General features: G+C 27.4%; 1 protein-coding gene and 1 long non-coding RNA gene across 2 annotated transcripts in view; one reads left to right on the top strand and one right to left on the bottom strand.

Annotated features, from left to right (window-relative positions):
- The window catches only part of LOC100866800 (LON peptidase N-terminal domain and RING finger protein 3), a 63,744-nt gene that overhangs the window by 29,337 nt on the left and 18,071 nt on the right, over nucleotides 1–16,336 (top strand). Inside the window, exon 2 of the mRNA XM_003692440.4 lies at nucleotides 15,634–15,752. Coding sequence (XP_003692488.2) covers nucleotides 15,634–15,752 — 119 coding nt within the window. The remainder of the gene's footprint in view (nucleotides 1–15,633; nucleotides 15,753–16,336) is intronic.
- On the bottom strand, nucleotides 10,634–12,625 carry LOC147657227 (uncharacterized). The gene is made up of 2 exons (XR_015292841.1): nucleotides 12,405–12,625; nucleotides 10,634–11,570 (listed from the first exon to the last, which is right to left on the bottom strand). It is a non-coding gene; the product is annotated as an uncharacterized LOC147657227 (long non-coding RNA).

Here is a 16,336-nt window from a genome sequence, read left to right as displayed (position 1 = left end):
TTTTAATAAATAATCTTATATACCAAAAATGAAAGCACATTTTAACTACATTAATGTATTTACACAATATGAAAAAAAATAAGAAAAAAAAAGTAAAAATGTAACGAATAAATATAGTTAATTATCTTTTATACATATATATAGTCATTTTTTTTTAATTATAAAAAATTTTCATACGTTATGAAAAAATTAATATGTATCACGTATATTCTTACAAGAAAGAAGAAATGATGTCGTGAACGTATCTGCACATGTCCATTTTGATGAAATTTAGAGAAAATTCTCAAAAATAATATTTGATTATTGCTTTACATACTCTTCCATAAATTTCATCAAAATCAACGTGTATACGTTGCTTATATTTCCTTAACAATGAGCGTATTAATCAAAAATGATCTTTTTGAGAATCACTGCTTTATCATCCAATAAAACAATTATAATGAAAAAAAAAAAAAAAAAAAAAACAAAAGACACGGACGAGAAAAGGCAGAAGGCAGCAGGAACACGATAAACAAAACAATGGACAAACACAAAAGAGCAAAGAGGAGGCGGTGTAACAGCGAGTCGAGTAAGCGGAGAACAGACCACGTGGCTGATTGTCGCACGTAACGGCAGCACGGGCCGAATCTATTTGGTTGTGGAGATCGACCGGCCGATTACGTAACGATAGATTTATATAAATGGTTACGTTGACACTAGAGAGCCCCGGCCGTAGCTGCCTCAGCCATCGTTATATTATCTAACGTGGGCCGCACACCGTTCCTTTGCTCGAGGAAATTGCCACCGACGTTTATGGTTGCGCCTCTAATTGCCACTGGATCTTTTGAAAAGATATAACATATGATATATCGTAGATCGCTTATTCGCAATTTTTGAAGCTTTAAAAGAAAAAAAAATATATATCGTAGATTTTTTTATTCGTAATTTTTTGCTATTGCTCGTGTTTATATAAAAATTCTAGAGGTTATATTATTAGTATATTATTTAAGTAACAATCTACTCGAGAAAATTGTAATTATCAGTGTAAAAGAATATAATATATAATATATAATGTTATATATTTTACTCGTAATTACGAGACAGTTTATATTTGTGTATTGAGAAGATAAAAGTATTTGTAAAATTCTAAAAGTGATAACAGTTAATTATCGTTATATTATCTAATATAATATTTCTCTGTTCGAGAAAATTACCACAAAAATTTACGATCATTTCCTCTAGTGGATCTTTTAGAATAATATAATGATATATTCTAGATTTTTTATTCGAGTTTTTTTTTTTTTTTTCGTTGCAGAAATAATTTTTGGATCTTCTAAAAAAAAATATGATGATATAATGTAATTTTAGTAGTTTTTGTTCGTAATGTTTCGAACTGATCGAATCGAAAAAAAAATATAATATATCGATACATTTCTTTTATTCGTAACTATAAAATAATTTATTAGAATTTCGTGAGAAAGAAAATAACGTTTTTTAGAATTTTAAAAGCAGTTTTAGTACGTGTTTTATACACTTTGGTCGATTGTTTCGTGATCATGCAGATACAATTGTGTTTTCGCCGCCTTCTTGAATATTTATATATATAGAGGTTAACTCGCGTAGAGGTTAACTCGGATTTATTCTTAGAAATTTAGTTTAATATTAATTAATTTTATTTAAATGACTTTCGAATTATATAGATATACGAATATATTATATTTTTGTTTATTACACATAATAATATCACTATTAACTTGGCATATTTATCACGAAATATAGATTCATATATTCGCGAATATAAATATATATACATTCATCGCTTCAAAATATTCTACATATTTATCGAACAATTTAGAATTTCATAACAAGGAGGCAGATATTTTTATTTTTTATACACGTGTCACATTTAAGGATAAAAAAGATTCTACATCTAACGTAAACTAGATATAGATTTCGATAAAAATACTCGAATATGTACATTCACTAATCATTTTCAATATAACCTAACCTAACCTATAATATAATATACCAATAAGAGGAATAGCAAACACAATTTTTCAATCTGTATATAAATTATTACATAAAAATTTTAAAAAAATTCACCATATAATTATTGCAAATATCAATAAAAAAAAAATGCAAGCAATCTACCACAGATTTAACTTGTTTGATATTAATAATCAAATCTTATCAAATCTACTATATCAATATATTTTCAAGTCTCTGCCAAGATATATTTCTACCACTCGTTACATTCACATAATATTCAAGTACTTACATCATATATCAATGGAATACGTAATGCAAAGAACGTGAAAAATCGATTGTGAAGATTTGAGATCTTTCGACCGAAAAAGTTGGGAAAAGGCGACACTTTCGCCTTTCGGTGTTTGGACGCAGCCGCGCAGGGTCTATGTTTCTATCAATTACATAATAAAAACCGTTATGTAAGGACGAGCAGCTACGCATAAACGGTGTACTCGGGCAAAGCCAAATTAATCGGTTTGATCTTAGAGCGGCGGATATGTGGATGGCTCACGGAACACCATCGACATTGGCCGAGGTTTCGAGGCCCATTGAGCATCGAGGGAGGATGCAGAAGTGAAATTTATTGAGTGGATGTAATTGGTAGAATTGTTGTGTTAGAGTGTCTCGAAATTTTTTTTTTTTTTTTTTCAATGGAGGAGGATGTTTCTAGTGATGTAAATATACAAAGTATAATAATATTTGTGATCTTTTTAAATAGATGAGTAGAATTATTGCGTTACATTTTTATTTTTTATGATTAATACAAGATAATTTTTCATGTTTGTGAAAAATAAAATTGAACTTGAAGTTTTGTAAATAGAATGCTTTCGAAGTTAGATAAAGTCAAGTGAAACAAAATGAAATGAATTAAATTATTTTTTTTTCTTTTCATACTTTTTGAGATCAAATACGAAGTAACAATGAAATTATGTAAAAATTAATTATTCCTATTGTCAAAAGATCTACTGTTAAAAGATTTCACAAAGATTATTACTGATAATCTGGATTTCCAAGGAATTACATAACTTAGGCCAACTTGCCTGCCTAACTAAACCACTTCTTATGAGCTTCCACTTTCGTTTCCAATAATTTTTCTATACAACTATTAATACGTACTGTTACTAAAAATTATTAATACATAATTATATAATATTAAAACTAATTCCATAATCACTAATACTAAATTATTACATTTCCAAAATCTATCTATTACAATTAAGAATCATGAATAGATACGATTCAAAATAAATAAAAAAAATCTTAACTATTCCATTATCTTATTCTTAACTATTTATATTATAGCAAAGAGGCAAGGGCCAACGACCCATTAAAATATTTTTTAAAATCTGTTCTAAAAATTACTTATCCAAAAATTTCGAAATAAAAAAAAAAAAAAAAAAAAGAAGAAGAAAATCCAACCACTCCATCGTTCAATATTCCCATCAAAGAGAGGTAAGAACGAGGCCAATGACTTATTGCACTTATACCATATTTTTATGAGCCGTGCGCGTGGACCGCTCATGAGAAGTGGAGAACTCTGGAAGTGAAGTGGCCGGCGTGAAGGAGGCCGAGAGAGTAGGTCAGAGACAGCGAGGAAACTCGATCGAACGAAAGCATCAGCGGTACTTGACCGTGAAAAATGGCAGTGTGTTGGTGCACACCGAAACGAGGAGGCCGGTCACCGGATATCGTCGCTTTCTTGCCGGCGGAGAAAGCTGCCTGCTTCTTCCACCGATTTCTAACTTGCCCGAGAATAATCGCCACCATTATTTTAAAGAATAGAAGTGTGTGTTGTGCACGTCGAACTGCAAAAATTTTAAATTAAAATTTGTATGGTGTCGTTTGAGAAAAATTTGGAAATCGTATGAAATTTTAATACTGGATACCATTTAAAGTTAATCAAGTTTATGTTATGGATAAAAGTTGATATTATATTTTTCCTTTATATGTAATCATCGTTAAATCTTAAATGTAATTTTACAGAATTGCATTTTGGTTTTATTTTTATGATATAACATTGTTGTGTATTCTTAGATAAAGGAAGTAAAATAGTTGTGGAAGAATGGATGATGACGTAGAATTTATCATTAAATGGTTAAAAGTAATAAGTGCTCTTGGAAATTGGTCTTTATCGAATTTTAAATAATAATTTTATAAAATTTGTTATTCTATTCAAAGAAAATAGAGTGGACGATATAATATGTGAAATTTTCTATATAAGATTTTTAAAATATTGTTCGATGAATCGAAAATAAATTGAATATTCTTAGAAATTGGCACTTAAAAAATTTTTAAAAATCTTTTTACATAATTTACTTTGATTTTATCATTCTAAATGAACTATTTCATATGCAAATAAATTAGCAATAACGAAACAATTTTAGATGCTCACCTTGTGAAAATTATATTTCGAAACATGTATTGTCCAAAGAATACAATAATCTACGTTGTACGTAAATTATTACTAATTTTCTATGGCGCCAAGTGTATTACAAATGGTATATCACGGTTACAGTAGCTAGTATTGTTGGCCTCGTCGGTAAAAAGGAACGAACGTAAAGTAGAATTCAATTTGTAAAACGATCAGAAGACATCCAATCGTGACCGGTTACCATATCGCTTATTATACCTGTAAAATATCGTTACATAATGTTAAACCGTTTATAACCGACATGACACGTTGGTGAAACGTATCACTTCGCTGTAAACAATGATTTCCATGCTTTGTCTCGAGAAATCGCATGGTCATTTTAATTTGCAATATTCTCGTCACTTTCCTTTATTCTCAATTATGTTTCTTTTTCACTTTTTCCTAAATTTCGATATGATTTTTAATAAATTATACATTTATTAAAGTTAAAAAATAAGATACGATCTGTCACGATTAATTGGAATAAAAAGTTTTGCAAATTTGGTTTGATGATTTTAATGAAATTTGCTATGATGGTATAATTTGATGTGAAATGAAAAATCTAAAAGTATAATTTAATTTAAATAATTGCAAATTGATAATTATAATATACATATATATATATATATATTTTCTGTTAAAAATGTATACATAATATTCATAATAGTCAATCTACTTTTCCTGATAATATTAAGTATTGTCAATTCTTTCGTTATTCTTGTGTAATAAAATTCAAAACAAATCTCCTAAAGAAAAATCATATTTGAAAAAGCAGACACAGATAAAATCGAGTTGCCTTGTTATCTTGGATGTTTTTCAGAATTTATAAATATCCAAAAAAAAAAAAAAAAAAAAAAAAGAAAGAAAGAATATTAATCATTTAAGATTCAATTGTGAAAAAAGATAATTTAAAATTATAGTCAATGTTAAACGAATTATCTATAATTATGAAACATAACCTCAAATATCAAGAGATTAAATCTTATCGATCAACCATCGAGTAATGATTTTTAACATTGAAAAAAAAAATGTAAAAGATATGATATATGAAAGATACTATTGAACAAAGGAAATTCTTCATGTTTATCATAAAATCTCGTCGCGTTCTTGCCAATATGCAACTGTTTTTGTTACGCAAGACTTTCGAATCGTTGCAATTATTTTGGCGCGCGAAAGCATCCGGAAAATGTTGCCATTTCTATGTATCAAAAGAATCCAATGACGCCGATAAATTTGCCAACCAAATTTCGAAGCATTTCACTTTTTCAAAATTTTCTTTTTTTTTTCTTTTTTTTTTTCATATTTTTTGACATAATTATTCAATATATGAAAGATAAGAAATGTAAATGAAATATATTATCACTTACCTAAGAATTCATTAATATACATGTATATACATTAATTCATTATTAATATACATATAATATTTCAAATTTGATTAGTCATAGGCTAAAAATTCAATTTTAATTAAGTTAAATTAGTTAGTAAGATAAGTTAAATTAATATAGATTAGAAAATATATTTTTTCGAGTTTAAAAATTCATTGATATAAAAGTTATAGTGCATATTTAAAATTTGATTTTCTTAAGCATATTGTGATGATTTTGATTAGGTTAGATTAGATTAATATTTACAATGAATTTGAAAATGGTGAATATTTATTATCATCATTTTTATTGTTAAAATGAGATCATTTTGATGACATTATTGATGAAAACAATACAAACTTTGTTTTAAACTTTTATATTACTCGATATTTTATCATATTACTCGATGAATAAAGATAATCTTGCATCGAGTATATTTATTTTATCATACTTATTAAGATATTTTATTTTATCATGCTACTTGATAAATAGAGAGATACTCAATATAAGAGACGAACTATTAGACTTAGGTTATGTTCATCTCTTCGAAAAAAAGTACACAAAGAAAAAAAAAAAATTTAAAAACATGATTCCTGAAAAACAAATCGAAATATTTAAATCGAATTGGCTTAGACGCTAACAGTGGAAGAGAATGGCTAGCATGTCGTATGCAAAACGACACGTGTTGTACGCGCGTTGTATGCGCGCCTCACGATTTCCAAGGATGATGCAAACCGGCGCAACACGGGAAGAAATACGCGAGAATACTTTGGCAAGTGGCGTGTCAAGGGACGATGTCGTCCCGGCGCACGTTCTGCTAGCCAACACGTGGAGCATTATTGATCGTTGCCAGAATAGAAGGAGGGAATATAAGTATGGAGAGTGCACGTTGTTGATACGTTGAGGTGTATGTTTTTCACACCTAGCCAACTCGCCACATCTGCTTCTACGTCGAACTTGAATTATAATATTTCGAGAAAATCTTGGAACGATGTGATACATCGATCTTCCTATATCATGTAAACATGTATTTTTACTTGGAAGATTACGTTAGAAATGGAATTTAGATATTGTTTGTTACATATATACACGTAGTCATATAGATTACACAGAAATAGACAGTTTGGCGTTGCCTTAAGGAATCTTAATATTCTCGAATATGTAATTATTGATTAAAAAAAGAACGTAGAAAGAAAATATCAAAAGTTTAAAGCAAAATATATAGATTAAGGGATTTGTTATTTAATTACTAAAGATAAAAGCAAATATGTTCGAAAACCATATTCACAATAAAATATATCATAACATTGCATTCATAAAGAAAATATTCTTCTTTCAGGTGAGATCATATAATATACGATGACTCGAAATTCATAGTTTAATAAACTATCATTTTTAAAAAACATTGGACAAATCACTCACTTGGAAAGTATCATAGCACACAGAAAAAGGCATTCAAATCAAAATTTCATCTTTCTATCCTCTTTATCTTTAATCGCATGGTACACGATGACTCAATGTTTATAGATCAAGGAATATTATCTATCGAATTATTAAACGTAAAAGTAAAAATCCAAAAATCACACTTATTCTTAACAAAGCACGTCACATGTACATTCGAAAGAAAGCATCTTTCCATTGTCTTCGCTTCGATTCCCCATTCTCCGTGCCCTCGATCGTGGCGCTCGAGTCGCAGGTAGTCGTCCAGCGGTTTGAACGGTGGTCAGGATCGGGGTGGGAGGAAGCTTCTCTCTCTCTCTGTAGTGCAGCTGCATCGGACGACGCATCGCTGTTGGATCGAATGGACGTCACCCGTTCCGGCGCAAACAGCCAAGCGTTACGTAAAGGTCGGTCACCCGGCCGCGTACTTCATCGTCGTGCTTGTCGTTGCTGCTGTTCCTCTGTTGCTTGTTCCTTCAAGTGCTGCGCCCTGTTAACTTAATCCTTTGTCTTCTCTTTTTCTTACATGATCGTATACAGTTTTTGGTTATAGCTTTGTTTTTGAGATTTGTGTCATATGATGATAAATGTTCAAAATGTTTTAGTTTTAATGTGAAGAGGAATAATGTAACAGCTGTAAATAAATTATTTTTTTGTCTTTGTATGATTTTTCTTGGTGAATAAACGTTTTTTTTTAGAATATTTTAATTTTAATGCGAAGAGAAATAACGTAGTAGTTGTTATAGGTTATCTTTTTGTTTTTATGATTTGTTATGTTATATGATGATGGATGTTTAGAATCTTTTAATTTTAATATGAAGAGATTAGTATAATAATTAAATATAATATAATAATGTAAGAAATCCTTTTTTTTCTTTTCTTATTCTTTTTTTTTTTTTTGTTTTCTTTTAATTGTTTCGAGATTATTATCATTTTCTTTTCTATTTTGTATGACAATGATTTATAATATTCAGTTTTACATAATATGACGAGGAATTTTTTTTTGTAAAAGAAAGGACATTCTTTGTAATTTTGTTATGGATTCATAAAATAAATATAAATAAAATATAAATAAGTAAATAATTATTTACAAGTTGATTCAAAATATCAGTGAACTTCGTACTTATGATAAATGAAGGCGCATTTAACCTCAATGCAATAAACTACACTTTGAGATATTGTTACTAAAAATTAAAAAATATTTTAAAAGAGATAGCAGAAATTTGATCGATTTTCGATTCATATTTCTATTATCATTTTGATTTTTCTTGTATATCACAAATACATAACAATTATATATAAATTTTACTATCAATAACTTTTAAAATTAGTTCAAAGCTATATAAACATTGAAGTTGAGAAATTTAATGAATTGCAAGAACAGAAAATCAGAAAATCTTTTTAAATCTAATTAATTAATTAATTAACCTAACCTAAAAATTATTTAATTTTCAAAATTTCTGAAAATTTTATCACGTCATAATATTCTTTATTTTTATATCGTTCATTATTATTCAGAGATAAATATATATTTATCGCCACGAAAAAGAAAAATAATTAGAACGTATAATAAATTTGTTACGTGAAATCAATGTCTCGCATGTGAAAATTGGAACAACCGTATTTGCAGATAGTATTTTACTTATCTTGACTAATGTAGTTCGTTGTATCGATTGGGAGAAATAACGCATTGCTTGTTCAGTCAACTTGGAAATAAAATTGACAGAGATCTCGTATCCGTATTCTCTTTAACAAACTGCTGCGACTTCGAGAGGATATAATATATTTCATCTCTTCGAAACGGACAATTTTCCTCGTCGCACATACATATTATTATAAAAATTAAAAATATTTTCGCTTCGTGTAATGAAGAAAAATACTTCATGAATTAGGCACGAAGATTAGATTGTAAGATGATAATAAAATTTTTTTTCGTCGATACATTTCACGATTTATTGGTTTGAAGGATAAATAAATTTCGTGTTATTCTCATTAAATTCTGATATATAATTAATTATTATCAATATGTGCAGTTTCTAAAAATACTTTATCGAGATGCTAATAACTTTCCAATTATTATCCGAAATTAATTATTATTTTAAGAATAGATTTTTCTTTTCTAAATTTTTTTCAAATTTCTTTTTTCTAAAATTTATTTTACATGCTATTCTTTAATTCGATCATGATCAAATGGCGACAATTGTTTTCATATTAATTGTTTAGGGAAACAGGTTGAATTCTGCATATTTGAAATATATGTTTCTGAACAAATAAATGAAAATATAATTAATCATCTTTTTTTTTTAATATACATAATCATCGAACGAGTAAATAAATTAATAACCAATTATTTGTCAATTTATATTGGTTAATTTTAATTTTTATTGAATGCAACAATAATTATCGAAATGATTAAAAGAAAAAAAATATTTATTATTGAATATCACGTCAAAATTGAAAATATTATCGATCAATATCGTCGATCATGTTTATTAATCCGATTCGTTGAAAAAAAAGAGAAACAATTTTAAACAAATTCTAAGATTCCAACCCTTTCTCTCACAGCGTTATTAGACACATGTTATTCCGAGAAGAAATAAATCAGTAAAGCAGACATGCAGTTGTTAAACTCGTTAACGCAACCTCTTTTAAACCATAATCAAGTTGATTAAGTGGGATAAGTGTATAATCGATTATACTCGGTCTTGGCGCTCGACTCTGTAGACAGGAAATTGTGACGTAATATAATAGGATCGAATTAATGAATAAATTTATTAATTGCCAATTGTCCAGATGAATCTCATAATTCGGTGAAATTTTATTTGAAAATGAATAAGTAAAGAAAAAGAATGGAGAGAGAATATTATTAAATACTTTTGTTTCTCTTTATCATTAAATTGTTAAATATGAAATAATTTTTTTTCTCCTCCTCTTTTTATTCAATGGAATAAAAATTAATAAGTGAAGAAACTGTAAAGAAAATATTATCCAACGAAAGACTCTCTCTCTCTCTCTCTCTCTCTCTCTCTCTCTCTCTCTCTCTCTCTCTCTCTCTCTCTCTCTCTCTCTCTCTCTCTCTCTCTCTCTCTCTCTCTCTATTGTTAAATGAAACGAGAAGTTTTAATATTGTGTTGTTTTCGTCGTCTGATTGAAAATGAATGTGGGTCGATTATCGATTATCATTGTAATGTTCGTTTTCCATGCTGTGTTGTGCTGATTACATACATAATCGAGTGACATCAAAAGTGCATAATAATAATAATAATAATAATAAAAAAAAAATGGAATAATAAGGCAGCAAAACGAGTATTGTACAAATCGATAATCCACAGGCATTCATTTTCAACTGGAAAACTGAATAATGAAAAAGTTTTAATAGCGTTGGAAGTGGAATGAAAAAATCATAAAATTCTGAAAAGTAATATAGCGTCGCAATCTCGTGTAATATAAAATTGCTGTACAATACTTCAATCAGTGATAAACTTGAAACTAAAAAAGTTTTAATAGCATTTTATACCACATATTGATTCGAAAGTGAAAATATTAAAAAATAAATATAATTCTGAAAAGTAATCGTATCATATAAAATTGTACAGTATTCCAATAAATGTTAAACTTGGAACTAAAAAAGCTTTAATAAAGTTGTATACGAACTTGAAATTTAGAGATGAAATACAATAGAAAGTTGTAATAATATTCTAATGAAACTAGTAAACTTCTAATAACAATTTAGTTGTTCGATATTGAAGATAGAAAGAAAACAAAAAATCTTAAAGTTCTAAAAAAAATAAATCTCAAATGTAAAAATATATTTAATAAAAGTTCTGTCGTCGTTAAATTTATTTATTTAAAAAAAAAAAAAAAAAAAAAAAGATATGAAATTCTCTCGTAAAAAGAAATTTGTTTTGAACCGAAGAACAAGATAATGTAGTCAATCGATGGAATCAATTCATTCCAAGAACGAGTTATCAGTCGCAATGCTCGACAACAATTTCACACAGACGCGAGTAATAATCTGCCCACGCGATTGCCTTCTAAAGAGAAGCAGAAAAACCATAGCCTTCTTAACTGCTTCACTGAATCCGGTATGTCACGTTCTTTTCTCCTTTTTTTTTTTCTTCGATAAATAGCTTCTTGCGAGTCTCAGACATATCGTTCGAGCATTCTTTCACTGTGAAACACGCATAAAATCAAAGATGTATGCAACAACCTTTCCCTTGAATGTCTGACACGTGATTGGTCCAGAACGAGATCCAGATGTTTCGTGGAACTGGTCGGATGTATCTTGGTTCGTATGCAAGTATCATTGGAATTTTAAAATGTTATTCTTGTATTCTTGATTGGATCTAAAAATAAATAATTTTTTTTTGTCGTTTGAATTTTTTTTGAGTTTAGAGAGAATTAATGATGATGAAATTATTATTTCGATTTATATTGATTTAAGAAAGGTTAAGAAATATTGTTCTAACCTATATTCAATAACCTATATTCAGTGTTCGTTCGATCGATTCGTTCGATTGTGAAATTATTTATAAATTATTATTATATACGTTAAATCATTATTGTTGGTCATCGCTATTTAAATTTGAAGTGCAGATATAATCGAGATTAAAAATCTTGAGAGTGCCCTCTCAAGAGATATTTTTTGCTAATGGATACTATCGGACAGTCACTCTACTCTCGAATTTTTAAAAGTTTTACTCTTAAATGTATTTTTAGTTAATAATTCAATAGAGTAACTTTTCCTGTAGTTTAATTCTCAAAGGCAACTCTCGACAATTTCTTCAAGTAAATACGGTCAACTCTTAAATGTATTCACATCTTCGATTTTATTATTCCACTAGATTATTATAAAAATATATTTTCGAGATCAATTTTCAAAAATTTTATTTATATGTCAAAAGTATTCATTCATTTGGTTATTAATCTGCTAAAATTATTATATTTTACAGTTATTTTAATATTCAATTCTCAAGAAGCAATTCTCAAAAGTATTACTCTTAGGTTAGGTTATGAATATATTCGTAGTAAAACTCTCGAAAGTATTTTTTTCAAGTGAACACGATCATGATCACTGTATCACACTTGTAAAAGAAATAATTTTTAAACATATTCATATTCATAAATATATAATAAAGCAAAAATACTACATTATAGCAATAGAAAAAATATTCACTTACGAGCGAAGAGCTTTAGGCATCTGTCGATACATCCTGGCATTGGTCACAATGTCATTGCCTCCGTCGAGTAGAGACCCTTGCCTGGTCGAGGACGAATTTCCGCCACGCTTGATCACCGCCAATGCCAAGTCGAACCGATTCATCGAGTTCCATTTATCAACAGTGACCGCGGCCACTGCATTCTCGTAAATCTTCTTTAAACGCGCCTCTCGCGACAATGTATGAATACTCGATTAACCGGATCCCTTTGTTACCGATCGAATGCGATTGGCATTGATCAACTCTTGTAACTTTGTTATAGGATAAAAGTTTTGTTGGAATAATTTCAGGAATGTTGAATAAAAGTTTTTTGCGTTAATGCGTTTTATGAAATCTAAATATTTAAAAAGTACAGTTTCTAATGAATTTTTCATAATTAATAAAAATAATTAATACAAATTATTGTTAGATTTTAAAGACACAAAAATATTGAAAATTATAAGTATTCTTAATTTTTGGCTAAGGATTAGAATACAATTGTTGTAGAAAATTTTTTAAAAAATATATTTAATTGTAAATAGAATTATTATATATAGATCAATTATGTATTCTATATCAATAACTTTTAATTTGTCTTATAATTTCTGAGATATAAGATTTTAGAGGAGGTAGATTAGGTTAAGTGTGTAATAGAAATGTAGTATGTCATAAATTTTAAAATTTATCGTAAATTTTATTTTATTTTATAAAAATATTTTCATTTCTTTACAATTTTATTTTGATCGATTCGTACGAAATTTTGAACGAAATTAAAGTATTTTCTGGTGCAATATTTTTCGATTAAAGATTATAAGACAAGGAGTTATACTATATAAAAAATGAAATTTTAAATAATTTTTTTTCTTTTTTTTCAGTTTTCGAGATATTTATTTTAAAAAAAAGAAGAGAATTGCTATTACATACATTGTTATAATACCGCTTATATCCATAACAAAGTATGCATTAGCATGATTCAGAATCTCGTCCTTTATAATATATTTAAAAATCATCGAAATTGAAGAAAAAGATGTAGTTTTTCTGCAATTTTTACTTTAATTTCAAATTATTTAGAAAATTAAAAAAAAGAAAAAATGTATATTAAAAAATAAATTAATAATAAATTGATAATAAATTATGAAGAATGGTGAAACGTTGGTATTCCATACATTGCAGTTGAACGTGCATTAACTCAGAGGAACGGATGCCATCGAAATCGTGACCGCGTACAAACCTATTTCGAGAAAGTTATACGACGATGTTCCGAAGCGTAAGTCTTCGCATTCGGTTTATATAGACGAACGTTTCGTTCATAGTAAACTTTACCTTGAGCAAATTATAGGATAAAAACATTGCAATAGATCGATTTCTATGATCAAGAAATATGAGAGAAATAACTGAAACCGTTTTGTTTACATTCGAGATGTATCCAATGATTGTTCGATATTATAATCTTGTGTTAATGCTCTATTTTTAAAGTTAAATCTTCTCATATAATATTTCTTTTTATTTCTTGAGATATGTTGATATTTAATGATATTTCAAGTTCTTTTATATTAAGTAAGGTTATGTTTCAATATTTTTAAACATAACTAAGTCTTGTGTTTTTTAGAAATTTAAAATGAAATTTTTTAAATAAAAATATTAAAAATTTCGAATGATAGTTAGAATATTTTAATTAATTAAATTATAATTTGCATTATTTCAAAGAAATAATATCTAGAAAAAACTATATCTAGAAATTTGAAAGAATATTATATATAAATTAAACATTTATATTTAATATTATAATTCTGTATAAGATTTTGTTTTTTTTTTTAAAAAAACTTTAAATAGATCAACAAATAATTCTCATGAATTTTAGAAAAGAAATATTTGATTGCAATCACAAATCAATTCAAAGATCAAATAGAATTTGTCGAGTTGATCGAAATATAAAATATAATTTTATAATCTAATGTCTTGTGTAATCTAATTAATTACTGTAATTTAATTCAAATTTAAATTATCATTGCACATTATTTTGCAGATTTTGTAGATCGATAATCTTTATCTTTATATAATTCTTAAAAAATTATTATATTATATTCCTTGAATTAAATCTGAACGAAGGTCAAATCAATAAAAAAAAAAAGAAAAAATGATTTAACATGTAAAACGTTTTCGAAATAAATTCGAGACGAATATACGTCTACGCTTGTATTGCACAACGTTCCTCCTCGTACATAACTTATAAAACGAATTGCATCGAGTTATTGTAATTATTATCCTGTTTTATTAAGTTTGGTAATTTTATTGCGAAGAAGAACTCTGCTTATTTTATCTTTTCTTAAAAACTTTAAAACTGGTTATAAAAGGTTGATAAGTAACATAACCTATAAAACGAACGATATCAATTTATTGGTTAGTCATTATTGTTATCCTATTATTGATTGTATTTATTTTATTAATGTTTCAATCAATAATATAATCAATAATAAACGAATAATATGTCAATTTATATTATTTTTTTCAGGAAAGATATAAAATAATTGAAAATTCTGTGACGATCAACTAATTTCTTAATTTACTAGTTCGCTTTATACATTATTCAAACGAAGTGGCTTCTCGTTCAACATTTTCGTCGCGAAATCTCGATGACGACGTTTATCGAATAGCGATTTAAGAACAGGAATTAATGATTTAGTGAGTTTCGGATGTATGGATATTTGTATTCATCAGGAGTAGAATGTAAATGAAGATATTTTTGTCTTCGCGTCTTTTAAATTTCTTTATTTGATATCTACATATTAATTTAATTAATATTCATCAGATAGCAATGTTTACTTGCACTGTAACATGTAAACAAAATTTTATTTTAAAAAATCACAATATCATCGTCAAAAAAGAAAGTCATCATAATATGAGATAACAGTAACTAATAAATAAATATTTATCAGGTGATATAAAATATTATTCTAAATTTTTCATTATAAATTTTAAAAAAAGCAAAATTAAAAAAACAAAAGTTAAAAATATCCGTTTGTAAAGCATGAAAACACTAATATTTTTGCCACACATGTCACGTGAAATCTTTTCCACAATTTAATCAAGGGGAAAAGGTTTCCAATGGAACAAAAGAGGCAATTTTGTTGCCAAGAGACCCTCCCAATCTCCAACTCTTTGGAGTCAATATTCTAGCAATGCTTTATGTTCGTGTTTCCTCCTGTTTCAGCGCCAAACAGCCCACTCCATCTTAGCAACAGGGCTCACGTTTTGCTCTTGCTGAATAGACCTCAAGCCTCCCTCACGGATGCTGATCATGCTGTTAGGCTACGACCGGACTGGGGCAAGGTGAGAAACTCCTTTTTCTGTATACATTATCGCGTTAGGACATCGTGTAACGAATAATAATACATGTAGTTTTACACATGTACATATACATGTACATGTAGTTTTCATTTTGCATGAACGAAAAAATAATTAATTTTAATTATAAATTTAATATGTTTTCTTTATCTATTATAAATTTTACTTTTGACTGTGTATGAAGTGAAACAATTTTTTTAATATTATTCCAACATAATGATAATTGTGATTTTATTTTATTAGTGCATGAATATAATAATTGACTTTTATTTTGAATTTTTTTCATTGTTATAATTTGTTATACAATTTTTAATCGAAATTTTCTAATACAATGCAGATTCTATGTTTGTCATTAATCATTGTTATTAAAAATTATCGAATTAGTAGTTATAATCGGAGTTACAGAAGAGATATCGAGTTATAAATTATTAATTTAATATTGTTAGTATAAAAATTAGTTTAAAAATATATTTAAAGAAAATGAAATATAAATGAAAAATAAGAAAAATTAAATAAATATTGTGTAAAAATGATATTTAAGAACATTATATATAAATTATTAGGAATAG

Source organism: Apis florea, unplaced genomic scaffold (assembly GCF_048593485.1).
Source record: "Apis florea isolate Af1SG1 unplaced genomic scaffold, ASM4859348v1 contig_3203_pilon, whole genome shotgun sequence".
Taxonomy (NCBI): Eukaryota; Metazoa; Arthropoda; class Insecta; order Hymenoptera; family Apidae; genus Apis; species Apis florea.
This window is presented reverse-complemented; position numbering and strand designations above follow the sequence as displayed.